The sequence below is a fragment of the Aspergillus steynii genome (assembly GCF_002849105.1).
Source record: "Aspergillus steynii IBT 23096 chromosome Unknown P170scaffold_9, whole genome shotgun sequence".
NCBI lineage: Eukaryota > Fungi > Ascomycota > Eurotiomycetes > Eurotiales > Aspergillaceae > Aspergillus > Aspergillus steynii.
The window spans coordinates 406,893-431,436 of record NW_020194406.1 but is presented as its reverse complement, the minus strand read 5'-3'; the positions used below and the strand labels follow the sequence as shown (position 1 = coordinate 431,436).

General features: G+C 49.4%; 9 protein-coding genes and 2 non-coding genes across 11 annotated transcripts; 4 read left to right on the top strand and 7 right to left on the bottom strand.

Moving 5' to 3' along the window:
- Positions 1–856: 856 nt before the first annotated feature.
- P170DRAFT_t188 lies at positions 857–931 on the bottom strand. The gene has a single exon. It is a non-coding gene; the product is annotated as a tRNA-Val (tRNA).
- A 387-nt stretch (positions 932–1,318) lies between these two features.
- P170DRAFT_480001 (uncharacterized protein) lies at positions 1,319–2,386 on the bottom strand (the record flags this gene model as incomplete). The annotated part of the gene is made up of 4 exons (XM_024853747.1): positions 1,319–1,495; positions 1,544–1,653; positions 1,704–2,063; positions 2,113–2,386. 4 exons carry the CDS (start codon positions 2,384–2,386, stop codon positions 1,319–1,321), a joined length of 921 nt encoding a protein of 306 aa, XP_024699536.1.
- Positions 2,387–3,000: 614 nt separating this feature from the next.
- P170DRAFT_513454 (uncharacterized protein) lies at positions 3,001–4,178 on the bottom strand. The gene is made up of 4 exons (XM_024855112.1): positions 3,980–4,178; positions 3,575–3,916; positions 3,359–3,516; positions 3,001–3,295 (listed from the first exon to the last, which is right to left on the bottom strand). Exons 1-4 carry the CDS (start codon positions 4,128–4,130, stop codon positions 3,044–3,046), a joined length of 903 nt encoding a protein of 300 aa, XP_024699535.1. The 5' UTR covers positions 4,131–4,178; the 3' UTR covers positions 3,001–3,043.
- A 441-nt stretch (positions 4,179–4,619) lies between these two features.
- Positions 4,620–5,549, top strand: P170DRAFT_430138 (uncharacterized protein; the record flags this gene model as incomplete). The annotated part of the gene is made up of 4 exons (XM_024847933.1): positions 4,620–4,728; positions 4,783–5,121; positions 5,190–5,299; positions 5,370–5,549. The coding sequence occupies 4 exons, from the start codon at positions 4,620–4,622 to the stop codon at positions 5,547–5,549; spliced, it is 738 nt and encodes a 245-aa protein (XP_024699534.1).
- A 2,050-nt stretch (positions 5,550–7,599) lies between these two features.
- On the bottom strand, positions 7,600–7,674 carry P170DRAFT_t186. The gene has a single exon. It is a non-coding gene; the product is annotated as a tRNA-Val (tRNA).
- A 474-nt stretch (positions 7,675–8,148) lies between these two features.
- On the top strand, positions 8,149–10,925 carry optD (small oligopeptide transporter, OPT family). The gene is made up of 3 exons (XM_024847137.1): positions 8,149–8,476; positions 8,531–10,378; positions 10,442–10,925. Exons 1-3 carry the CDS (start codon positions 8,317–8,319, stop codon positions 10,735–10,737), a joined length of 2,304 nt encoding a protein of 767 aa, XP_024699533.1. The 5' UTR covers positions 8,149–8,316; the 3' UTR covers positions 10,738–10,925.
- A 379-nt stretch (positions 10,926–11,304) lies between these two features.
- On the bottom strand, positions 11,305–13,289 carry P170DRAFT_450408 (putative RNA annealing protein Yra1; the record flags this gene model as incomplete). Its single annotated transcript, XM_024851123.1, has 5 exons — positions 11,305–11,587; positions 11,647–11,717; positions 11,785–11,949; positions 12,980–13,009; positions 13,071–13,289. 5 exons carry the CDS (start codon positions 13,287–13,289, stop codon positions 11,305–11,307), a joined length of 768 nt encoding a protein of 255 aa, XP_024699532.1.
- Positions 13,290–13,809: 520 nt separating this feature from the next.
- On the bottom strand, positions 13,810–14,818 carry P170DRAFT_440548 (ESCRT-III subunit protein VPS24). Its single transcript, XM_024850102.1, has one exon. The coding sequence runs from the start codon at positions 14,810–14,812 to the stop codon at positions 14,171–14,173; it is 642 nt and encodes a 213-aa protein (XP_024699531.1). The 5' UTR covers positions 14,813–14,818; the 3' UTR covers positions 13,810–14,170.
- A 743-nt stretch (positions 14,819–15,561) lies between these two features.
- wos2 (Hsp90 cochaperone SBA1) lies at positions 15,562–16,989 on the top strand. The gene is made up of 4 exons (XM_024852507.1): positions 15,562–15,690; positions 15,869–16,194; positions 16,262–16,441; positions 16,501–16,989. Exons 1-4 carry the CDS (start codon positions 15,660–15,662, stop codon positions 16,582–16,584), a joined length of 621 nt encoding a protein of 206 aa, XP_024699530.1. The 5' UTR covers positions 15,562–15,659; the 3' UTR covers positions 16,585–16,989.
- Positions 16,990–17,332: 343 nt separating this feature from the next.
- On the top strand, positions 17,333–19,417 carry P170DRAFT_440547 (translation machinery-associated protein TMA46). The gene is made up of 4 exons (XM_024850101.1): positions 17,333–17,728; positions 17,802–17,819; positions 17,906–18,456; positions 18,513–19,417. Exons 1-4 carry the CDS (start codon positions 17,672–17,674, stop codon positions 18,943–18,945), a joined length of 1,059 nt encoding a protein of 352 aa, XP_024699529.1. The 5' UTR covers positions 17,333–17,671; the 3' UTR covers positions 18,946–19,417.
- A 33-nt stretch (positions 19,418–19,450) lies between these two features.
- P170DRAFT_458881 (Fcf1-domain-containing protein) lies at positions 19,451–22,280 on the bottom strand. The gene is made up of 6 exons (XM_024851827.1): positions 21,977–22,280; positions 21,673–21,905; positions 21,447–21,612; positions 21,293–21,382; positions 20,072–20,687; positions 19,451–19,989 (listed from the first exon to the last, which is right to left on the bottom strand). The coding sequence occupies exons 1-6, from the start codon at positions 22,010–22,012 to the stop codon at positions 19,559–19,561; spliced, it is 1,572 nt and encodes a 523-aa protein (XP_024699528.1). The 5' UTR covers positions 22,013–22,280; the 3' UTR covers positions 19,451–19,558.
- Positions 22,281–24,544: the final 2,264 nt, after the last annotated feature.

The window sequence follows — 24,544 nt, the reverse complement described above, 5'->3', positions numbered from 1 at the left end:
ACGGATTTTTCTAGTGAGCAAATGTTGAATGCTGATACTACTTCAAACATTAGAGATCTTACTGGATAGCATCGTGTTGACTTGGTGGTGTATTGAATGTCTCTGTACATTGGCTACTACCCCGTACCTTTAGTATATAATATGCGTTTTCATTGGAAGTCAAAAGTAGTCATTTAGCTGTTCTCGTAAGGGCTGCGGCAGGTTTCATGACTTTTGCCGCAGATATTAGTTGGATACTACGGATCCGGGTCAGTAACTGACACCACGAGCCCTAAAGCCCTAAAGGGACTACAGCATGGACAGAAATGCTATTTGAAGAGAGCATAAGACTTGAGAGCCCATGGACTTTTCTTTCATCTACCTATTATCTAGGATTAATTAGTATGACACTGGGTGCTCGATAAATAGTTCCATTCTAGTAAGTTCATCTCAAGAGACAAGTGATCTTCTCCCTCCCCCTCAGCAGCTAGGAGACATCCGCTACACAGGTCTATATGAGGAGTCATCAGCGTTGTCTCTTCTCTAGCCATGACTGTCTAGTGGTACGGGCTTACGGCTAAGTGGCACAGAACTGTTTGAAGTGCTAAGTATATACTACTTTAGATGATAATTGTACTATATAGCGGGGAACATATATTACATTCGAACACGCCATAGCTATTTTAATGGCATTACAACATTCTAGCGCAAGTAGTGAGTACCGTGATTATCGGAAGCTAGAGAGCCGGAGCTGATGTCTGTATTACATTCTGTTCAACAAGATCATTGGCAAGAACACCTCCACCAATAGCAAAAAACAAAGATTGCACCCACAGACTGAAGAATAAAATTCCCCGAGGCAAAATCCAAAAAGAATTGACCAGACTGGGGCTCGATCCCAGGACCTTATCGGTGTTAACGATACGTGATAAACCAACTACACCATCCGGCCAGTCCATGCGAACAGTCTGTCTTTTTATAATATATGAACCAAACCTAAATATTCATAGTCAATCCTCCAGATGAGGGCAGTCTTCCCCAGGTGCAAGCGTTAAAGACCTCATGGTACCAGGCGCAAAGCCTTGATGTAACCCTATATTGTGCTCTCGGATCGAAATAGAATGAGGACTCCGAGGAGGTCAATGGATTGGAACTAAACTAAGTCATGGTTCTGTCCAGCAGCAAACCAGAATAAAATAGACAATAATGAAAAAAAAAGAAGAAAAAGAAGAAGAACGTAGAAACCCGAGAGAGACCCAAAGAGGGAAGAAGAAGCGAAAAAAAGAAAACATGAACGAGAGGGCATGATGGTCGCAGCAGACACGAGACAGGAGATGCTTCATGCGGGCGAAACTTCCAGACCGGCCGCCTCCTCCAGTGTTCTTTTTCTAGCGAGGGAGGGCCCTCTGGACAGCGATGGGCTGAGCCCAGCTGCATGATCGAAAATTAGGTGCAGCATGCCGATGACATTCTGCTCGCCGTCAGAATTTCTCAGGTCATAGGAGGCGTAATCGATCTTTACTAGTTAGTTTGAATCTTTCAACTCAAGTCCGGTGGATCGTACCGCGGAGTCGGCGTTAAGCCGGATGAACTTCCACTCCCAGCTGTTGGTAGCGATGCCCCAGATGATAGTGTCTGCCCTACCCGCCTTTTTCCTCGCGTGATGAACCATGGCTAGCAATGTCAGTAAAGAGATCATGAGAAACATATATTGAATTGCTTACCCATGTAGGTAATAGCCTGCTTAAGCCCATCGGCACCCTCGGTTTTCGCTTCGACGACCATGAGATTTGACTCGGGGCTGTCTGGTTCCCCATACCATAGCGTGTAGTCGGCTCTTCCGCTGATGAGTCTTTTCTCGCCCTTGTAGGTCCAGGGAAGCTTGATATCGGTCTCCGCTTGAAATTCGATAGAGCGGTATTGGGTCAAGGCCTCCATGGAGGACCGATGGCCTGCTGCCCGGTGCTCCTTTCTCTTCTTGTCGGCCAGTGTCATGTAGAGGATGACATCGATTCGGCTTCTCACAGCGGCCTCCGTCTCGGAGGAGCCTTTCGTGGCCAGGGCAAAGTCCTCCAGTGTATCACCTGTGTCAATTAGCAAGGTAAATCGAGATGGGTCATTGGGTCAACTCACGCAGGCGAGCGGTCATGGGCTTGCGGTCCTGGGGGCGCAGGACCCACTTCTCCTTGTTCCATTTGAGATTGAAAGTTTTTTCGACATCTTTGGGTTTGATCGAAGTCACAGCGAGGCTGGGATAGCTGGGCTCGGGCTGTGCCTGTTTGCCAGACTCGGTTCTTGCGGCGTTGATGATCTTGAAGACAGTACTGCGGTTCTCAGGGGTCAACTTGGCGGCCAGCGTTTTCAAGTTTCTCTCCAAATCGTCGAACCAGGTGAGATTGGGAGCCATAGTTGTTATCCTAGTACCAGCTAGGAGGTGTTTCTGAGGTGCTTCTCAGGTGAGAAGGACTTTTCGAAAAACGGGAGGGAGCGCAATGCTTAGAAGAAGATGGTTTAGAGAGAGAAGGACATACTGGGGCTACAAGGGGACTTATATACTGGAAAACAGTAGTATTGAGAGGATGTAAGCATTCAAATACCTTACAACATTATGTTAAATGGAGCAATGATTGTTATTCGAGTTGATATTAGCCCTGAATTGGTCGTAACTACGAAGGGCCTTTATCAATCAAGTTTGAGGGGTTTATTGATTCAGTAAACCAATCAAATAGTTACTTAATTCTGCATTGTCTCGCTACCTAAGGAGTATCAGTGGTGTAGGATGCACTTGTGACGCCTTGATCAATAGTATTGTGAAAAGCAATATAGTGAAAAAGACTATAACCGCCAAAATTCACTGCCGCAATTTCCCTCTCAGCATTGTTGGAACGCAAATAGCCGGGAACGCACCAGAGCAAAGTATTATTCCGAAAATAAAATCTCTTGAGATTTATTCATTTAACTGTGGATGCTTGTTAACGTAAGGTAAATGAAGTTGCGCTAGCCATGGTATAGAATGGGGGTGAGAATATGCCCTGGAAAACAATAGCAATAACCAGCAGAGGCTTCAACAATTCACATCACATTCCCCGATGATCCGATTATAATCAAAAGTAGCTGATTTATCCACCCTATATTCATCCCAGATCAAGCATCCTATCACTACACTCGCAGTATACTTCGCAGTATTTGAACACTTAGCCTTGGGACCGGCCAAGGAGATTGCATGGTCCACAATGTCACGAACGTGATTTATAATGCGCTGGCGTTCATTCTCCTTTGTCCAGTCAAATGTTGCTTGAAAGTACTTCACTCCTGACTTATCAGGTTATGTTAGTGCATGTGATGGATTTGAGGGGGGGGAAGCTGTCATCTTCCTTACATGGTAGCCATTATGCACCCATAGAAAATGCCACTTGTAGCTGTCCGTAACAATCCCATACATGCCACATCCTTGCGAATTGGGCAATCCTTCCGGAATGTCCAATACTTCTGGATTTTCGAATATTTCCAGAAGCCTTCGACCGTAAAGCATCATTACTGAGCGTGACTTCGTAAGAATATAACAAACCATTTTATTCCAGATGTACCAACTTACATAGAGCTCCGGGAATTGTCACGCTGCCTCCGTCGACGGGGCCTGATGTTTTACGAACGATAAGATTCGCCTCGAACACCTTCGTCTCGCCGTACCATAAAGTCGCATCAGATAGGCATCTGAAATAGTGTTGCTCCGTGTCAAATGTGTCACGTGTAGTCAAGGTCTCTCCAATAGACAGAAGTATATCATCCTTAGGATACAAACCACTGCTGTCTCCGGGGTGTTTGCTTTTAGCAGCGGCAACAATAGACAGGAGGATAGCATCAACCCGGGAACTAATCAGGCCCGGATTCATCTGGTCGCCGTCAAATGCTACCATGTAGTCCTCGAGAATCGTATCTTAAGACTGTGCATCAGCCTCAGAAGTATCAGAATCATGATTGGAATATTGATCGGTCTTACCAAGATGGCTTGGGAGAATAAGGTCTGGCTTAGCGAGTGGCTGCCAGAGCTTTTCACTGTCCGCAGTACTAGCCCTAACTGGATTTTGAGTGTTTACGAAATTGCTGCTGTTTTCATCCAGCGGATAAACATCCAAGTCGTGAAATATCATGTTGATTATGTCTTTGGTAGATTACTCGGAATTTGGATTGAATTGATGATGGCCGTTGGTCTACGGAAGTTGAAGACGCGAGGATGAGCAGGAATCCTGAGGGAACGATGATGCGTCCCGGAGTCACGGAAAGCATCATGCCGTAGAATAACGCAACCGCAGTCATGAATGAGTCATGAGCAGTACTTTTGTAATAATAGTGACGTAGCCTCAAGGGAACGAAATCCTTACCTTCCGTCCTCGCCACCTGTAGGTTTTACTCTATCTTGACCTTTTGTGTCTCACAGGTTGCCTTATACTAGCCCTCGGTTCATTTCACTCATCAAGAAACGGATATAGAAGATGGCCTTGAGCACCGTTGTTAGATCATCTCACGCATTACCACTCACGGAATCAGAAGAGCAGTTTGTTTCTGCTAGAAACGACAGGGAGGGCGACCACAGCGGGCCAGTGAACGACAAGACTCCTATCAAAGACGTTCTCACCATCATGTATGAGAATGTGGATAAAATATTTCACATAAGACCTAGTGATAACATGAAAAAGTCTGGTTGGTTTCTCCACTCGGGGAGTGAAACACCAGTCCCAAAGCACATCTGTGAGTTGTTTTCGTCTTTAAATCCTGAAGGAATTTCTAACAGTGTGTACACAGTACCTGCTCTCGAGTCTTTTACAGAGACTAGGATTTCGGACGCATCGTGGAAAGGCATACAGGATGCTCGCGTACGAATGGTAATTCTGACCGTTCTTGCTAATCGCAAACGTAATGGACACGTCCAGAATTGCCGTGGGATCCGTACACTGCCACCTTCAGCATACGAGTCTCTCAAATTTGAAACCGACCAGAGAGTGGAGCTTTTATGGACATATCGGCGTCGCCCTGTACGCTTTGTAGGCACGATGAGGTATTGTCTACGGCGTCTTGATGAGCCTTATCCCTTATTCATCATCGACGATAATCTGCATAGGGATCACACGTTAGCGTACCTCGGTAAGTTCAGACAGAATACACAGGATTGGATCAGACTGCAACTACTGACTCGACATTTACAACCCCAGATATGATTCATCACGCTCGCAAAGAAGCCGGGCTCCCAGGACGAACTATATACGGCCTCACGACCGATAGCTATGAATGGTACTTCATCCGGGTCGAAAAGGACGCTACTGTATGAACTCCTTTGTTAGGCTGTCTGCACTTGACAATTTTTTCAGCGCTAACACCGAGAGAGATAATAGTACACCACCCAGCTTCTGTCCGGATATCTGAGTCAATGGGAGGATATTGTCTCCGCCATTGGTGCCATGATTGACCACGCAGCTGGATGTCAATCGGGAATCACACTGGGCCCCGCAGATCTTGATTGGCATATGTGTATCCTAACGCCCTCGCGACGTGCTTTACGTGCTTTATCATGAGGAAGGGCAACAAGATCTCTACAAACGGTCCATTTGCTATTTCAGTTTCCACATGCAGTTCCAGGAGATGGAAGTCCACCAAAACGGTTTGCTACAATCCCCGTGTTATCCCGAAGTAAGGATAGTTTAGCATGGTATTCTTTCGCCGTTTTTTCTTTTATGGACAAAATGAATATTATTGCCCGAGTAAAGTTTTAAAAATACAAAAAAGAACTGACCAGACTGGGGCCCAATCCCAGGACCTTATCGGTGTTAACGATAGGATAAACCAACTACATCATCCGGCCAATTCATGTGAAAATGCTCAAATTTTGACATCATAAGCCAGAATTAAAATTAAGTCTTACCACAGAGCGAGCGGGCAGCCCTAGGTCACATACTAACATCTCATGGCTTCTTTTGCAGCATTCAATGAGATAATAGGACAGGCCCGAGACCTTCCCGACACGGAGAATTTGGACTTAGAATTCGTCCGTATAAACTCAACTACAGGACGAGGAAAGATCCCCTAATCCCACCAATCGGACCCATGAAGCTCTACAGAGCAAAGGTCGGTTAGAAGATGGGCATCAACTTCTCTGCGTGAGCTCTTGCCGGAATAAGCGGCTGTATTAGTATTTTGTCGGAACATGAATGATAATTCTTTAGTTTATCCATATTAAGTTGCCGCTTCTTAGACGAACAATTCGTCTTCTTTTGTAGGGCGAATGTGAGGTGATGTTTCCTTTGAAAGGACCGCCGTAGGAACTGCCTGTTTCAGTTGGGCTACTGGTTGACATTTTCACGCGTACATATTATCGATGATGCTACCCAGTACACAGAGATTTCGAGGCAATCGTAGATCAGGCTCGTAGAAGTTTCGGAGGATCTGGATTTTGGTTCTCTTGCTTTTCTACCCCATAGTTAGCTTCCCTTTCCATTTTTTCTATGTCTCTATACCAGCTTCTCCCTTACTTCCTCTTTCCTTTTACACCCATCTTTGTCTTCCAAAGTCTTTTAACCTTGGGCCTTTCAACCACCTCTTGCTCTTTCTACGGCGTGCAAGTCTCAAAAGAGATTCGCCTTCTCGGGAATAGTGGCTACCGAGTCCCCAGGAAGCTTTACTTAAGCAGGAGCTGTTCAATTTCAACAAACTTCTCCCTCTCATCCAGAGTCTCGAGCCAGATTGGAATAAAGCAAGTTCAATACGGTCATGCATCCCACCTGGAGAAGTGCTAAGTCTAATGAACATTAGGACCCGGGTGGAATCTTGATGAAGCTTATGAGAGCTTTTTAGAGAAAGAAACAACATGATGGAAGACTCGAGGTGTCATTCGACCTAGAAACTTGGTTCGTCCGAGTGTTCAGATGGATGCCCCTGTTGCTTGCCACTTCTACAGCCCCATGTTCACTGTTAACAACCCCAATTATGGAGACCGAAGACCCTTCAAATCCTTCAATTGATAGGCTAAATACTGCTGGATTCGACAGCAATAACTGCTTCCTCTTTGATCACCTTGCTTGTAGGGAGATAAGCAGACATTGTAATGAGGTTTATCCCAAGCCTCCGTAAAATTCATGAGGAATTTGCCTTTGCAGTCCGAAATGCGATGAAGGCGAAGGTCGAAATTTGCTGAAGTGCTAATGTTCGCAACAGAATGCTAAAGAAGCTTGACCTACAGCCTTTTTACCTTTGGGGTAATTATCAAGGATTAGTCCTGTACTTGGACTCCTGAAAGACGGTCTCTAAAATGGTTTTTTTTTTTTAATTCATTTTTTCTTTTTTCAAAAAAGGGACCTACTTCATGGAAGTTCTTGTTTAGACGAGAGTTCTTCAAGGGAGGAAAAAAGAAAAAGAAAAAGAAAGTAAGGCCCGAACCGCGGTTTGAACGCGGGACCTCTCCGACCCAAACGGAGAATCATACCTAATTGGGGTTAGCAAGAAACTAAAGTGGAGTTATCTTGTAGGACATACCACTAGACCATCCGGGCTTCTGCGTGCTGTGTGTAGTTGTTTTCCTCACCCAGAGGCAACACCTACTTCGCTGAGGATGCAAAAATGCAAAAAGAATGACCAGACTGGGGCTCGATCCCAGGACCTTATCGGTGTTAACGATACGTGATAAACCAACTACACCATCCGGCCAATTCATATTTGACGGGCCATATATTTGACATCATAAGCCTAGGGCTTATTTCGGACATTTTGACCTTAGCCTGGTATATCAAACCGCCTTGTTTCTCTTAACATGGCCATATTCTGTTTTTCTGTTCAACTGCGATCCGGTACTTCCTTCTAGTTCAATCTTAAAATGTTACCTCCGATCTTTCCAACTTTCGAGAGCCCCGTATCTTGATCTCCTCTACAAGACCTTCCCTTTTTGCGACCCCTGCACCTGATAAGAGTGTTGCTGTGCATCGTGATGAAACCGCCACTCCTGCTAAGCCCAACGCTAAGGCGAGACTCTTGCGAAGCGACTGGCTATGACCGGGTCGTTCTGCCGCAAAAGTCCCGCTTCAAATCACCCCACCCACCATCGCGATGGTCGAGCCGTCTGTTATCAGCAGCCTTGTGTACTGATTGATTAAGGTATGCCTCTTCTTATCTACCACCTGTGCGATGGAGTTGACTCCAAGTTGGCCTTAGCTTTCCTTGGCCAGGAATGATAAGACTCCCAAGCTTTGCGAACAGATGCTTATAACATGGACATGGTCGGTCTAAGAAACATGCCTTCTCGATTCCCAAACATCTGTGGGATTTGCGACTGCCAGCACCCACTACGCGAAGATGGCCTCCAAAGAACAGGCGGTCGAGAAGGTCGTCGAATCCAATATAACCACAGACTTCGAGTTGGAACCGGGGCGCCTGTATGAACTACCCCAGAGCGATGATACGGACGAGAAGAGAATATTTGATTATGAGTCGGAGCGTTCGCCATTCCCCGAGGGTATGATTTAGACCCCCAAGAAAATCCGACTTGCACAGAGCTTACACTTTACAGTTCGGGCGGTTGTGCCCGAAACGGATGATCCAACTATGCCGGTCAACACTCTGCGTATGTGGACTCTTGGGATCATTTTCACGATTCTCGGATCTGGTATCAACCAGTTCTTCTCGCTCCGATACCCATCCGTTCACATTGTCTCGCTGGTTGCAGAGCTTTTGGCCTATCCATTCGGTGTCTTTCTTGCAAAAGTGTTACCTTTGACAACTATTCGTCTTGGTCGACTTGGGTCTTTCAGTCTCAATCCGGACCATCATTTCAATATCAAAGAACACGCAGTGATCGTGATCATGAGCAATGTTTCGTTCGGATACGGGAGCGCGGACTCAACCAACATCATCCAAGCATCAAGCTCCCAGTTCTATAATTTTGGCCTCAAAGCCGGATTTTCTGTCCTTATAGTTTTATGTGCACAGCTTCTAGGATTCGGAATAGCCGGACTAGCTGCACCATGGCTAGTCGAGCCGGCCAACATCATTTGGCCTCAAGTTCTGTCCAATTGTGCTATGTTGGAGACGCTTCATTCTCGCTCGAACAAGATCGCCAATGGCTGGAGAATTTCCCGCCTGCGTTTCTTCCTATACGTTACTGCCGGCGGTTTCGTTTGGTACTTCTTCCCCGGATTGATCTTTACAGCCCTCTCATATTTCACGTGGATCTGCTGGATCGTACCTCGCAACGTCGTCGTGAACCAGCTCTTTGGAATGCAATCAGGTCTTGGATTAAGCCCCATCACATTCGACTGGAGCCAAATTGCGTATAACACGAATCCCCTTCTTTCTCCCTCGTGGGCCGCAGTGAACGTTTTCGCGGGCTTTGCGCTTTTCTTCTGGGTCGTTGTTCCGGGTATCTACTACTCCAACACATGGTTCACGGCCTATCTCCCCATGATGACTAGCGACGTTTACGACCGAACCGGGGCAGTCTACAATACAGCCCGAATCGTCAGTCCCGAGAAGACCCTCGACATCGAAGCGTATAAGAATTACTCACCCCCTTACCTCGGAGCCACATTCGCTTTTGTCTACGGCCCGTCCTTTGCATCCATTACCGGCGTACTCACGCACATCGGGGTGTGGCACCACAAAGACATCTGGGCTGCTTTCAAGGGCAAAAACAAGCTCGATATTCACGCTCGTTTGATGAAAACATACAAAAACACCCCATGGTACTGGTATGCAGCCATCATCGTCGCCATCACCGGCATGGCCATCGCCATGGTCGAAGTCTACGAGACCAAGCTGCCTGTTTACGGCGTCTTCCTCGCCCTCGTCATCCCCGCCATCTACATGGTCCCCTGCGGCATGATCCAAGGCATCACGAACGTCGACGCAAATCAGCTCAACGTCCTCAGCGAATTCATCGGCGGCTTCATCTTCGAAGGCAAACCTCTCGCCAACATGATCTTTAAGATCCTGAGCACCGACGTCGTCGGCCAGGGCATCTACTTTGCCATGGACATGAAACTAGGCCATTACTTGAAAATCCCCCCTCGCACCCTCTTCCTCGCCCAGGGCCTCGCTACCATCCTCGGCGCCCTCACCCAAACCGGCGTCACCCTCTGGATGCTCGGCCATATCTCCGATATCTGCTCCTCCGACCAGCCGGACGGTTTCTCCTGCCCTAACGGCCGCACCGTCTACTCGTCCTCCGTCATCTGGGGCCTCGTTGGCCCCCGCCGTCTCTACTCCGTCGGCCAGATCTACTCCCCCCTTCTTCACTTCTTCTGGATCGGTGCCATCACCCCTATCATCACCTACTTCCTCTACAAGTACACCCGCCGCAGTATCTGGAAATTCATAAACTGGCCTCTCATCTTCGTCGGAACCTACAACGTCCCTCCTGGTAGGCACCCCTCCCCCCAGATCCCCACAAAACACAAAGCTAAGCTAACTCCCACCGATCCAGCAACCGGAATCAACTACTCCAGCTGGGCGCTCGTCAACTTCGCCTTCAACCACCTCATCAAACGCCGCTTCTTCGCCTGGTGGACTAAATACAACTACATCCTCGCCGCGGCCCTCGACACCGGCCTCGCCCTCAGCGGCATCGTCATCTTCTTCTGCATCTCGTACCCCGGCGCCGTGTTCCCCGATTGGTGGGGGAACACGGTTTATTTGGATACGGCGGATGGGCAGGGCGTCGCGTGGAAGGATATGCCGGAGGTTGGGTATTTTGGGGGTGCGAATGGGACTTGGTCATAATTCTGTTTGTTTTTGCCTTGCCTTTTCTTGAGTTGTGGTTGTTGTGTATATGCTCTATGTGCGGTTTGTCATGGTTTAAGTGGTTTCTACTCGTTGAGTCTGATCAGTGGCTGAAGTATAGCTGATTGAGGGAGCGGAGGGAGGTGAGTTTGCGAATCTACTGTTCGGCGATGAATTGACAGTACGATCTACGATAAGAGCATTCGAGTTCCCGTAAGTTTCAGCTGTTTATTGAGAATGATCCGCTGGGTTTATTAAGTACAGTGCCTCCTCGGTTTTCCCATCCATGACCTCCGATATCAGTAAAACATGATAAAACAACGAAATGAGAGAAGAAAGAGAAAGAACAGAGGTAAAAGAAAAAAGAAGACAGCGTGGGAAAGAAAAAAGAAAAAAAGAAAACAGAGTCCGAAAAAGAAAAGGAACAATGGAAGTATACTTCAACCTAATCGAGTAAGATTTGGTTGCAAGGCATACTTTCATTTGACTGGCAGAAGTAACCTGCCTCTGCAGTTGAAGAGAAAGGTATCAAAGAATTTACTATATCTGTTAGTCAAACGCAATGTATCAAGCTAAGCCGACTGCTAAACTCACAGAGATTTCAGCCATGCCGAGGTCCTCGCCACCGCTGTTGGTCTGAGGCTGAGCATTTCCATTCACGGGGGCACTGGCCTGGGCCGAACCGGTGTTCTCGTTCGCAGCGAAGTAGTCGACCATGTCGGCATCGAGTTCCTCGGTAGTCTTAGGCTTGGGGCGGTTGGTGTTGCGGGCACGAGTACGACGTCCACGCTGTTTACCGGCGGCGGCGGGCTTGGCAGCTGTTGCCGGCTTGGGCTGAGACTTGTTCTGACTGCTTCTTGAATTAGTACATACTTGTTGGTGCCTACAGCAAAAATACTGGAAACTTACGCGACGCGGTCACTGAGAGGCTTGGCAGCAGGGACTTCAGGAGCATGGTAGGCATCCACGACAACCTCAATCTGACGAGAAGTGACGTTAGAAAAACAGAGAGATAAGATGGTAGTTGGCAGTCCAGAACTAGCTCACCTTCATGGGCCTTCCATCAACGAGAAGTCCATTGAGATCCTTGGCAGCTTTGCCGGCGGTATCGGGCTTGCTGAAAACAATAGACGCGATACCACGGCTCGTGCCGTTTTGGTTGTAAGTGAGCATAACTCGTTTGACGGGTCCTGCGGATTTAGAGAAGTATTCCTAGAGACGACCATACACGATCAGTATTAAGGCCAATTCAAATTTCGTTCGCGAAATCGTAAATCAGAACCGGCGGAGAACGCAATCGGAAAACGCGTAGAAGCCCCCAAGTATTGCGAAGAAATGAGCATCAGCGAGCACACAGCGCCAGTTAGTAGTGGATAGAGCCTTTCGAAACGAACAAACCGAATGTTCAACATCCGGAAGTCGCGTAAGATGTGTCTTAACCAGGACGGCATACACTGCTGGGATGTTGAACACCGTTTTGCGCCGCTTGCGTTGATCCACCTCGGTCGAAGTTCGAGCAAATTCTTTCTCATACACGTGTCGATATAAACCGGGAACTGCTCAAATCCACGACCGGCACCCAAAATAACCCAAGCATCATCTGGCAATAGATTCCTTGTGCGGCGTTCCTGAATCCAGAGTATTCCCCCAGGTACCCTCAGTAGCCTAATCAGAACAAAATCCAAGGCTAGCCTCCAACAGGTCGCATGGAAATTGCTCTCGCCCGTCATCAAATTTAGACAATTCCATGCTGGACCGTGGAGAATTATTCCCAAAGCGGGTTGCATGCCGCTGATTCTGGCATAGTATATTTCTGTTGGTCTGCTAATGCGCTCGCTGATGCCCGACACCCATTATGCATGATGTAACAAAAAAGAAGGAAGCGCGGCCAAGCGGAGTAGAAACACGATGTGTTCCAGACATCATCCGCGGCATAGTCTGCGGCGTGGGTCCTCAGGCACGAAAGCTCACATGGCCACCTTGAGCGGGACAACGCATTATGCAAGACTAAAGCAGAACTCAACTTCGGCCCATTTAGCATCATGCTAGTTTGCATGTAGCGTGGAAAATGGCGTTGAAGGAGTTGACTGCCTGCGCAGATGACTCAACGAGAAGTCATCGTAGGAATGTAGGATCGGCGCGACAAAGGTCGGAACGCGAATAAAAGCCGGTTGCGCCTCCAAGGTCTCGAGAAAAATACATGGCGATAAAGCCGAAGGCGAAGGCCTCTCGATCAACATACCTTGATATTGGCCTCATTCACATCGGAAGGCTGATGAAGATTAGCTCTGGGTCCACCGGATGAACAACTCATCAGCAGGGTCAAAACTTACCAAGCCGCTGACCATAATCTTGCTCTCAGTGGAAGCTGGGTGGCCGGCCGGAGTGGCCTTTCCAGCAGGCTTGGCAGCCTTCGTAGACTTCTTCACGCCTCCAACCGGGACAGCACTGGCAGCAGGCTTGGATGCGGCCGAGCGACGAGAACGGCGGCGGTCACCCTGACGACGGTTGACGAGGATCTCGTCCAAAGACTTATCGAGCTTTCCAGACATTGTCGGTGGATAAGAAACGTCGAGAGACTGGTGGGTGCAAGAGTGGTGTTGTTCGGGCTTTTGAGTGACAGCTATTGCGCCACCGGAGACTCTCAAGACGGAAGGGTAGGAAGAGTTTGCTTCAGAAGCGCGTAAAGCGGTGTGAATACGCGGAATTGAAGGTGGGAATATGAGCAAAGATAGAGTAGCAGATAAAAGACACACCACGTACTGATGGAAGACGCGACGCGGGACGATGAAAAGGAGAGAGAGGATGGGAGAATGGATGGGAAAGATAAGCCAGGGCGGAAGGAGATCGAATCGAAGAGGGAAAAGAGGGCGAGGCTCAGCCAGGGGCGCTAGGCCGCTTTGGGTGGTGGCCCGCCGGATGCGTGACTTGACGCTTGCCTGCCATTCGCCGCTGCTGGCGCCTCTATCGGCATTGCTGCCTCAAGGTCACCTAATCGTGAGTCCCATCTACGATAATGCAATGTCAGGCAGCTAGACGACAGCGGATTGGTTACTTCTTCGCGTTGACTCAACTGTTTCTTCCTATCCAACGTGTAAAAGACAATGTCTATTCCGTACCATTGTAGGAACAAGGAACAAGGAACTAACGCCGGAAGGGGTCGGAAAACAACGCAAAGCATGAGTGGCAAAAAGCTCTTAAGATAGGACCAGCCCAAAAACATTGTTGTTGGCAGCAAAATAAATAGAACAGTAATAATAATGAGGCGGACAAAAAAAGAAAAAAATAAATAAACCAAGCACTCCATCCCACTAAACTCCCTATACAATACGGAAACATATCAACAATGATAGATGCTCTCATGATAATCTTGCATACTCTCGTAACATCCAAGCGTGCGATCGGCGTATAATGACCCACTCCGTGCACTGTCTCAGCTCTTCAAAGCCTCCAATCGTCCTCTCATTTGTGCTAGAGCGGCTTCTTGATCCTCGAATGGCTCTTCGACCGCCGGGGCCTCCTCGATCGGCTTCTCGGGCTTGATGTCTTCGACTTGAGAAAGTTTGCCGTGTAGGATCTCCTGCAAGACCTTGTCGACTTCGGCATCGGCTTCGTCTTCGATCTCGTCTTCTAGCAGTTCGTTGCTGGGGATCGCATCGTCCACAATCTCTTCAATGATACCAGCGCGCACCAACTCCGTTGAAAGCTGATGCATTGTTGCCGATAGCTCGGGAAGTCGCACGAGTGTATTGACGTCTTTCATAATCCCCGTCGACTTCTTGAGACTCCCTTGGATCTTGCGCATCGAAAACGCCTCGTTTACTTGCATCTGAACACTCTGCAGCTGCGCGCGGCTGGTAGTCAGACGGGCCGACTGCTTTCGGATCCGCACCAGCTCTCGTGCAAATGTCTTGCTCTCATTCTGCGTCTGCTTGGCCTGTGATGGATTTCGTTGGCCTCGTCGGGAGGCATTCACAATAAACTGTCGTGTTTTGGTTTCGAGGTTCTTCAGTTGCATAATGTCACGATCCAATTGGCGGGTATTCGCACGGATGATTTGGTTGCATTTCCTCATCTGCGTGGAAAAATGAGTTAGTCCAAGTTAAGTCTCGATTGGTCAGTCGACATCAATCCCCATGGGGCCATACCTGCGTCTGAGGATCAGGGCCAAAAAAGACCGCTTTGAGAGTCTCCATGGTGAAGACTTTATACCAGTGAAATCGACCGTGACGGTGGAACCAGACCGTGAAATTTATGGGAAGGGTGTTCGCTATTGTGTCTGGTAGAATCCAAGGGGGTTTCTCATATGGCGATGGCGGAATTCTCGAATGACAGGAAGCCCTTGCGGGGTACCGATTGGGAAGGCGACGAGGCAGAAGTCCGAACCAACAGGCAGGACGGTAGAAGGAGAGAAACGAGTGAGACGACAAAAGGAAGGGTATGAAGATGTTGTATCAAGATCAAATCACACAGTCGTTTGGGAAACCCTCTTCGGGGTCGCTGTTCGCATCGTCGTCAACCTGCCCTGATCCGATAATGGGAGATCATCGCTGCCAACGAGCGAGTCGGCCTGCTGGAGTTGGCCTCTGAATGCCGAGCGCTTAGTCAGTCATACTGGTAATCTTACGGTAACGCGCTGGAAAAGGAAGGACGAGTGACGTCGACCAGGCCTGAGGCCGCCGGCAGACAAACAGGGCAAACAGCGGGCAGGTGAGAGTTCCAGTACTTTCTAGCACCGCTCAAGCCGATCATCAGCTAAGACGAGTCCCTAACCAACTAGCGAAGGCCGGCTTCACTTGCTTTCTTCATCCAGCCCCAGCTTTGCTCTCCCCTTGACTTAACTCACCACCTTCCCGTCAACCCGCCTCTGACTTATCACATCTCTCTCTTTTTGCCCTTATTATAATCCATTATCCCTCACAATGCCTGAACTTCCCAAGCTCCACCCCGAAGGTACGTAATTCTGCGGTCCCTCATACCTTCCCCGCTTTGCTTCTGTTCAACATTCCACCCTGCTTCACAACATACAATTCCTATTCCGCGCCTTGACGCTGCCAGCCCAGTCAGGATGATCATGTCGGATCATTTTTCATAGACTTTGGACTCGTTACTAATCCGACTCCCCCTCTAGTCACATGGGCCCAGCGCTCCTCCACCACTGATGTTGAGCGCAATTATCTCTACGTGAACATCAAGGCTCCCGATGTTGCCCGTGCCGATGCCTCTCTCAACATCACCTCGAAGAACGTTTCTTTCGCCGGAGACTCTAAGAAGGGTGTGAGATACGAGGTTTCCCTCGATCTGTTTGGCGAGATCGACCCCGAGAACTCCAAGACGAACCACACCGACCGTGATGTCGAGCTGGTTCTGCGAAAGAAGGAGCTGAAGGAGGAATACTGGCCCCGTCTGTTGGAGACGAAGCAGAAGATTCACTTCCTCAAGACCGACTTCGACAAGGTATGTTTTCCCACTGGATATTCGCCGGGAGTTGTATTGAGCGAAACACTAACCCGGTAATTCATAGTGGGTCGATGAGGATGAGCAGGACGATGCCCCTGAGGAGGACTATGCCAACAACTTCGGTGGCTTCGAAGGCATGGGCGACCAGGGTGGTCTCGGAAACATTGACTTCTCCAAGCTCGGCGCAGGCCTCGAGGGCATGGGCGGTGCTGGTGGCGCCCCTGGTGCCGAGGGCGAGGGATCGGTATGTTTGAACAACTCTTGATCTATCAATCGGTCCACTTATTAACCTATATCGCTTAGGATGAGGAAGAGATGCCCGAACTTGACGAGGGCGACCAGAAGGCCGAGGGCGCGAAATCCTCGAAAATCCAGGAGGTCTCTTAAGCGGTGAAATGTGATTAGCTTTTGGATTCGATTATGGTTCACAAAATAAGAAGCAATGAAAATTCCTGATGACGAACGACGACACTGGTGCAACTGCTTTACTCGCGCACTGATGGTTAGTCGCTGCTGCGGCAGGTTCATACGCAACTATGGTGTGAAGAGGAAAGTTTGAGAAATAATATCTTCGAAAAGGAACGCATTCAACGGGATGAATGACGACGTGAGGGACATCAGTAGATAGCATCGATATAACTAAGCATGATTCTGTTAGGGCAGTGAGAACAGGGTTATTGGCACGAGCCACTCTACCCTGATCTCCTGCGATGTTATGGGAAGACGCAAGGGCAGATGGCGACCGTAATAATACTAGTCTTATGATGTTATCCAAACCAGGCTCCAATGATATTCTCAATCGTTTAAAAGATGGTCCGTGTGTATACAAAGTAGCGCCCATTACGTCGTTTGCCCTAAACATATTGCTCTTGCCCAGGATACCTAGTTGAGAACGAAACCCCTCGATGATATAATATAAATGATATTGGCAGAGCCAATGATTATAATGAAAACCAACATGTCATCCAGCAGCAACAAGGAAGATGGTAGGTCGCTGACCTCTTGGCGGAAGGAGTGTAAAAAAAAAGAAAAAAAAAAAAAAAAGAGATTGGCGGTTCCGTCACAATTCTGGTTGTGCCGCCACACGCACCTTAGCTAAGAGAGGATGAAACCCACCACATTGAAAATGTGGAGGAGAGCGAACTGAACTTGCAACTTCCCGAGATCAACCACCCAAAAACGCCCCCTCTCTCTAACGATCGTTTGGATCCCCTCTTTCCTTTCGTCGGATCCGATCAGTATCTTCGGACGCTAGACTCCATCGTCTCTCGATTGTTTTCGATTAGCCTTTTTGTGTCCTTTTGTTCACAAGGGCTCTGCGTTTTCAGCCCACCTTTTAGCGCTCCCGGTTTCCCACTCGCGTTTCTTGTGAGAGGAGCGAAACGACCGCCACTGCCGTCTTTTGGCGCGCATCTTGCTATCGCATTTTCCATATACCCTATTTTAGAGAAGAACAAAAGTCAAATCCGTCATCATGCCGCCCAAAAAGCAGGACCAGCCTAAGAAGAAGAAGGCCACCGTTGAGGATAAGGTTTGTACCGATCGCGTGAGCGTGAGATGATACAACAGAGACAGATAGGGCTAATTTCTTTCCTCTGGTATAGACCTTCGGTATGAAAAACGTACGTTGCGATAACCCTCGACTTTGACACCGTTGATGATTTGGAACAAGAGTCGAAACTAACACCTGGATTTCGTCATCGTGCAGAAAAAAGGATCTACCGCGAAGCGACAGATCGCTCAGATGCAGGCACAAGAAAAATCTAACAAATCTCTGGACGCGAAGAGAAAGGAAGCCGAGAAGACCAAGCGTGAGGCCGAGAAGGCTGCTGAGGAGAAAGCCAAGCGGGAGGCTGCAGAGCTGTTCAAGCCCGTGCAGGTACAGAAGGTGCCGTTTGGTGTTGATCCCAAGACCGTCCTCTGTGTCTTCTTCAAGCAGGGCAACTGCGAGAAGGGCCGCAAGTGTAAATTCAGTCACGACCCGAACATCGAGCGAAAGGCCCAGAAGAAGGATCTGTACACCGACTCTCGTGACGTCAAGGCTGCCGAGGAAGAGAAGAAGAAGGAAGATACAATTGACAGCTGGGACGAGGATAAGCTGCGCAAGGTTATCATGAGCAAACACGGCAACCCGAGAACGACGACCGAGAAGGTTTGCAAATACTTCATCGACGCTGTTGAGAACCAGAAATATGGTTGGTTCTGGGTCTGTCCCAACGGAGGTGACAAGTGCATGTACAAACACAGTTTGCCACCTGGGTATGCTCTATCAACTCTTTATTTCTGCCTGGCATACATACTGACTGCGCTTATAGTTTCGTTCTGAAGACGAAGGAGCAGAGGGCGGCAGAGAAGGCCATGATGGACAAGTCTCCGCTCAACACCCTGACGTTGGAAGACTGGCTGGAATCCGAACGACACAAGCTCACTGGTGAGCTGACGCCCGTCACACCGGAAACCTTCGCCGCGTGGAAGAAGGACCGTCTCAACAAGAAGGCCGCCGAGGAGCAAGCTCGCAAGGCTAAGGAAGCCACTGGACGATCGATGTTCGAAAGCGGAGACTGGAAGGACGAGGATGAGAGCAGCGAGGATGAGGATGAGGACGACGGAACCTTCAACCTGGAGGCCTTGCGGAAGGAGACCGAGAGAATCCGTGAACAGAAGGAAGAAGAACGCCTGGCGAAGCTACACGGGGGACCGGTACCCATCTCGAATGATGCGACAATTGCGCAGGAAGGCCAAGGATGAAGTCTGTGCGACATGCCCCCAAGAGTATCACAAGAATCTTGGGTTTAAGGGGTTACGGACCTCTTTCACACTGGAACCGGTGTACCAGGCCATTGTCCGGGCCCGTTGGTATTGCTCTCTTGTTGATGGATGGTAGATGCAGCGCTGCTCTTTTTGGTTCTTGCTTTGTTGATACCAAACTATGACTTTGTATAGATCTCCGCGACCGAGGGCTCCGACGGCTAGCACTGGCATTTTGTTTTGTCATCGTTCATCCTTGCTTTCTTCCTTCGCAGTTCATCTGATTGCAGGGATGGGCTATGCCTGAAGGCATGGGTGGACCTGGTCGAAAACGACCTGGATACACAAGATTGAGATAGATCGTGTGTTGGATGTGTGGCTAAAAGGACCGACATGATTTTTATGCCAGATTTTTTTTCTGTACCTACAAAAATGTTCGTTTGATTATATGAATGAACCAAGCATTTTTTTGGAGCATAAGATACTTGCAACGAGACCGAGTCATGCATGTAGAATCCTTGCATTATTCTAGTTGTTCCATCACACGAGCAGAACAACGTTTATGCAACCAGAAAGTTTTATACACATATACCACCCACATATATATCCAAACTCACAGCGAAGCTTTCTCCAACACCAGCCCATTCTCGCGCATCAACTTGACAACATCCCCAGCTACGCCCCAAGACAACTCGTACCCCCGTCCTCCAGCCCCATAAGCATGAACAATGAACTTGTCGCCCGTCACCTTCTCCGCCTCGATTCTCATCCCACCCTCTCTTGCTGGCCGCCGGCCCACGATGTCGCGGATGACGTCAAACTTCCCTCCACTTTCCGGCGTAAAGGGGAACCATTTAGCGGCGTTCGCTAGAAGCTGATTTCGTGTGTCCATCGAGGGATTGGGATCCCAGTTGTGTGGCTGCTTCGTTCCGCCGATGATTGTCCCGCCGCCCAGGGGACGCGGGATGCAGAAGGACCAGGTCCCGTCGGAGTTCTGGCGCGTGAGGGTGATGTTGCACGGGTTGCGGACGAGACATGTTTGGCCTTCCGAATTGGACAGAGGTCAGGTTAGCCACGAGAACTGAGTATAGTAAAAGACGAGGGTTGGGTGTGCCGCTCTACCTACCTCTGATGATAAACGATTTCGGATCCCCAAACCCCATCCCCGAGCAGTTCACAACCGTCTTCACATTCTCCGCTAGATGGAATGCCTCCATCGCACTGGCAAGCGTATACTCCTTGGTCTGGCCGCCCTTCAGCACAAACTGGCGCAGCATATGCGCACAATACACCGGCGAATTGATCGCAAAGGCGCGGTAGCTGGCGCCCCATTTCACAGGCCCCGGGCACTCCTGCGGCGAGAGTCTGCGGAATTCATCGAGATGGGCGTACGAGTTGCGCACGCTTGTCTCGTCGAGATACTCCGCCGGCGGGGACTCAAGGTGCTCGATTCCCTGCAGCGATTGCACGCCGGAGCCGGGCTCTTGGGCCGCGAGGATTTTGAAGTGCTCGTAGGTGCGCTGTGCTTGTGTCTCTTCTTTGAGGAATTGTGCTGATGACCCGGGGACGGGCCGGTAGTGTGCGCCGGCCCATGGCGAGGCGTAGTTGAGAGAGGTGGTGTTGGGGAAGTCTCGGGCGACGAGGACGATGGATTGTGATGGTTGGAGGTGCTGTTGGATGCGGAGGGCTGTGGAGAGCCCGATTACGCCGGCTCTAGGGTTGGGGGGAATTGTTAGTTGGTGCTATATAAGTATGTGGGAAGTGGCTGATGGAGGTATATATGTTTTCCGGAGTGATCGGCGGCATGTGGCATACCCGATGACAACGATTGTCTCTTTTTGGGCCATGGTTGCGATTGAGAGCTCAAAACTGGTGATATGTTGGGATCATGCGAAAGGAAGAAAATGGAGGTTTACGAGTCATACGATGCTACTCGAGGCTGGCAGGAAAAGAGTAGATAAAGGATCGAGTCCCCGCATTTTTAGACCAAATCGCCGTTATCGGTTAATGTTATGACTGGCCAAGACTCGCCGATTCGGCTACTAGGATGCAATGAACATTGACTCATATCGATCTGGACTTGATCTTGATTATGTGGAGTATCACAAAGAAAGAGGCACTAGCTGTTTAATCTATCATGATCACTTTCATTATCATAGTAGTGTGAAAACTACTTGGGTTGGTTCCCCATGGTCTTTTTAGTTCCCTGCGCTTTTGAACCAGTCTTCCATGTCCTGGTATAGGTGTGGTATAAAGAAATGAAATGGAAAAAATATTTGTACATCGCGTCTCCATCTTACTCGAAATGATCCGGTAGCCTTTCGATCGTGAACTTCGCTCTCGCGACCTTCATGATCGGTACACCGGGGATCTTGCGGATACGACGGACCAGGTCCTTATCGTTAGTGGCGACAATGTAGATTCGGTGTTTCGATACCTGAATAAAATATTAGCATCTTCCCATAGTGTATGCAAAGATGGGGCAAGGTAGAGCCACATACTCGATCAACTATACAGTCATCGGCATACGTGCCGGCATGACTGCATCGGACTCTCTCCCATCGGGGATCCTTGGCCACTCGCAACGCCAGCCGGAACTTGTCTCCAAGTTTTTCCAATTCTGCAATGGTGCAGTCTGTGAATGTGGGGATACATTTCGCGTATAATCTGTTGGCAGAAGCGTAAGCCGATGAACTTGGCCTCAAGGACGGAAGAAGCCAGCCTTACAGATCCATCATCGATGTGAGCAAGTCCGTCTTCGCGCGGATCGAGTGGGACACGAAATTGGTATCGACGAGGACGTGGTAGGGAGGTCCGAGGGAGGTGTTGGCGGCGAAGAACATGTTCGATGGGGCGTTGGGGATGTGTCGGGTCACTTCGTCTGGTTTCTTGTCTTCTTTCTTGTTGCCGGCGGCGGACGACTTGATGCGCTCATCGCGCTTGGTGATAGCGCGCTTCACCTGTGGGGAATTGCTGCGTTAGTTGATGCTCGTGACGACTCGGATTTGGAGACGAGAATCGCTGTCCGTACCTGAGCAAATTTCTTAGTCTTCTTTGCCACACCCATGGTGAAGGACGGAGGGAGGTATTCTCGAGAAGGAACGTCGTAAATGAATCGCGACTTCTGATACAGAGAAAATCGCGAATATCGGGGTGTTGAATTATTGGCGAAAAGAATTGCGTGGTCTGGCTGAGTCGTCCTGGTCGTCGCTCTGGGATCAAGATTCAAAACGATTTATTTCAACGGGCCGACATATGCCCGATAAGGGAATCTTATCGCCGACCCATTGGATGACTCAGCATCGACACCTGGGCATTTAGGCTTCACACCCGACCCTCTTTAGTCTCGTCCGTCCCTTCGTCCCTTGACAGTTCTTAGTCTTACGAATGACAACGAAAGGGTCAGGATTCCGACCCTCTGCCGTGGCTGACCCGGAGCAAGGTAGCGGTCAATGATCCAGACCTTCTCGTTGCTTTTGTTGCACGGCCTCGGGAGTTTAATCCTACAGACGGCATGACAGCCAGACAGCCACCGTGACAGTTCCATGTTGGTTCAGGGATCAAACATCACGACCATAGGCCCCATCGTTCGTATACTTCCACCCGGTGTGGGTACCGGAGGACGAGTCCCTCGACAAGATTTCTCATCACCGTCTGAGCTCCTCCGACACCCCCGCAATATCCTTCTCGCCAACGCTAGCGAATCACAAAAAGCTGTTGGTTGATCACATCACCTTGCATCCGCTTTCCACAACCCGTTGAGCAGATTCAGAACGCTCGCGTCGTATAGATAATCTCCTGAACAATGTGTCTGTAAGATGTTTGTGATTGATTTTATTTTCTGACTTGATTTCCGACATTTAATTTCAACTCGTCGATTTTCCTGTCGGTTTTCCCTCTTTGTCGCTGGCGGTCAACGCCGATTGATGGATGGACTTCCGCCAGTCTCGCGATGATGAGCGGCATAGATAATATTAGGGTTCGATGCACGACTGGTCAATTTCCCATCAATTATACGGGCAGGCATGTGTCTGAATTCGAAACAAATCCCTGATGTCATATGCAACTACTGCAAATGCAATCTCATCCACTCATAGGAGGGGTTCTGTTTTATTCGCTCTCCATCCCGTCCCCCTTTTCCCCCCGGTGCTTCGGTTTCTTGATTCTTAACTGTCCATGCGCCGGCTGATGGGCATGACCACCAACCTAGTTTCTGGAGTGTCTCCTCCAGGGGATGCTACCATTGGTATACCGGGTAGGCAGACAAGAAGGTAGGCGCAGAGCCGGTGCTGGACTAGAGGGAAGAAAAGCCCGGCGTCTATAAATATCGCACGGGATCAGGATGTGATTTGAGCGAGGCGGTTAAGCCACGGGCATCGGACTGCAGCGTAGGACAGAGGGAAAGACCTCTGGTTGAGCGAGAGAAATGGATTTACGCGCCGGGCAGGTCACTTGAGGCTGGGGCACGTGCGGTGATTGGCCGGGCGAAGTGACGAGGGCTGCAGCGTGAAGAAACGCCTTCTGCACTCTCCACCGCCAATCACCAACCATCGTCCACTCTTCCCTCGCATTGCGATCGAATCCATGTCGTGCCGCCGAGGATCGACTACTATCATGGCCCGTTGCTGCATGCTCGTTGGTGTGCCCGTCTCGCTCCTATCACTACTCGCCCGCTAATTAGGTCATAGAACGGCCTGCTCCACGGCTTCCTGGTCGCAGGTAGCGCCCGCCGGTCTCCATGTCGTACGCTCCAATTGCTTGACGGCTGGAGATTTCGATCTTCTGGTGCCGTTGCCTCTGGAGACCTCTCAGATGGTCGGACGGATGCTGTCTACCCGCCTGCTTATCTGTTTGGATGGTCGACGTGAAGCCGGACGGAACCTACGATCCTAAGGGATCAGATCGCGAGACGGGCTAGGATAAAGAATTTCAAATGGAGAAACGATTAATAAAGATCGCTTGAGGCAAAAAGACCACAGGGGAAATCATACTACTCCGTATACCCTGTCTCGCCGGTCTGGCAAGCTCTTGTCGCTTGGATTTTCCCCTCTCCCCGCCTCTCTGCCCAGGTAGGCTTTTTTTCTTTGATCCCTCCCCCCTCCCTCCATAATCCAGAACCATATGTCACCAACGTGGTAACCTGCCGAGTGCCTTGTCCTCCTGGTTTGTCTCCTGCATCTCTGTTCCTCGCCTGCATATTCGCCCGTCCCGCTTTGTCCTTGGTCCAAATTAACAATCTTACCTACTTTTCCTAACCCTCTTATTTTCCCTCCCCCCTCCTTCTTCTCATACCGTTGTCCGGACCGTTCTGTCGGTTCTCCTGTCATCCTTCCCTAACCTAGTCGCTGATCTTCTGTGCCCCCTCTAGACTTTTCCTAGGTACCATAGTGGGCAGTGTCTCGGTTTCTTCAGAGACATCTGGGGCTGTGGCAGGTTGAGACAGCGAGGATCCGAGCCGGTGCCAACAATCCATTGTCCTGTTTGTTTCCGGTCAATGAGTGTGTTGCTTTTGTGGGGATGCTCTTGAACATCGTTTGTTCGGTCACACATTGTTTCACCTCGGCTTTCTGGACGGAATTTGGAAGACCAGATTCATTTC

What these genes read in the sequence shown, in the direction of transcription:
- optD (XM_024847137.1), top strand. Translation starts at nt 8,317, where the DNA reads ATGGCCTCCAAAGAACAGGCGGTCGAGAAGGTCGTCGAATCCAATATA. An exon ending in GCGTTCGCCATTCCCCGAGG is followed by an intron (nt 8,477 to 8,530) that starts GTATGATTTAGA and finishes TACACTTTACAG; the next exon opens with TTCGGGCGGTTGTGCCCGAA. An exon ending in AACCTACAACGTCCCTCCTG is followed by an intron (nt 10,379 to 10,441) that starts GTAGGCACCCCT and finishes CCACCGATCCAG; the next exon opens with CAACCGGAATCAACTACTCC.
- P170DRAFT_440547 (XM_024850101.1), top strand. Translation starts at nt 17,672, where the DNA reads ATGCCGCCCAAAAAGCAGGACCAGCCTAAGAAGAAGAAGGCCACCGTT. An exon ending in AAACACAGTTTGCCACCTGG is followed by an intron (nt 18,457 to 18,512) that starts GTATGCTCTATC and finishes CTGCGCTTATAG; the next exon opens with TTTCGTTCTGAAGACGAAGG.
- P170DRAFT_440548 (XM_024850102.1), bottom strand. Translation starts at nt 14,812, where the DNA reads ATGAGGAAATGCAACCAAATCATCCGTGCGAATACCCGCCAATTGGAT.
- P170DRAFT_513454 (XM_024855112.1), bottom strand. Translation starts at nt 4,130, where the DNA reads ATGATATTTCACGACTTGGATGTTTATCCGCTGGATGAAAACAGCAGC. An exon ending in TATTCTCCCAAGCCATCTTG is followed by an intron (nt 3,917 to 3,979) that starts GTAAGACCGATC and finishes CACAGTCTTAAG; the next exon opens with ATACGATTCTCGAGGACTAC. An exon ending in GACAATTCCCGGAGCTCTAT is followed by an intron (nt 3,517 to 3,574) that starts GTAAGTTGGTAC and finishes AGTCACGCTCAG; the next exon opens with TAATGATGCTTTACGGTCGA.
- P170DRAFT_458881 (XM_024851827.1), bottom strand. Translation starts at nt 22,012, where the DNA reads ATGGGTGTGGCAAAGAAGACTAAGAAATTTGCTCAG. An exon ending in ATGACTGTATAGTTGATCGA is followed by an intron (nt 21,383 to 21,446) that starts GTATGTGGCTCT and finishes TATTTTATTCAG; the next exon opens with GTATCGAAACACCGAATCTA. An exon ending in CCGGTGTACCGATCATGAAG is followed by an intron (nt 20,688 to 21,292) that starts GTCGCGAGAGCG and finishes ATACTTATATAG; the next exon opens with CACCAACTAACAATTCCCCC.
- wos2 (XM_024852507.1), top strand. Translation starts at nt 15,660, where the DNA reads ATGCCTGAACTTCCCAAGCTCCACCCCGAAG. An exon ending in TCCCAAGCTCCACCCCGAAG is followed by an intron (nt 15,691 to 15,868) that starts GTACGTAATTCT and finishes CTCCCCCTCTAG; the next exon opens with TCACATGGGCCCAGCGCTCC. An exon ending in GTGCCGAGGGCGAGGGATCG is followed by an intron (nt 16,442 to 16,500) that starts GTATGTTTGAAC and finishes TATATCGCTTAG; the next exon opens with GATGAGGAAGAGATGCCCGA.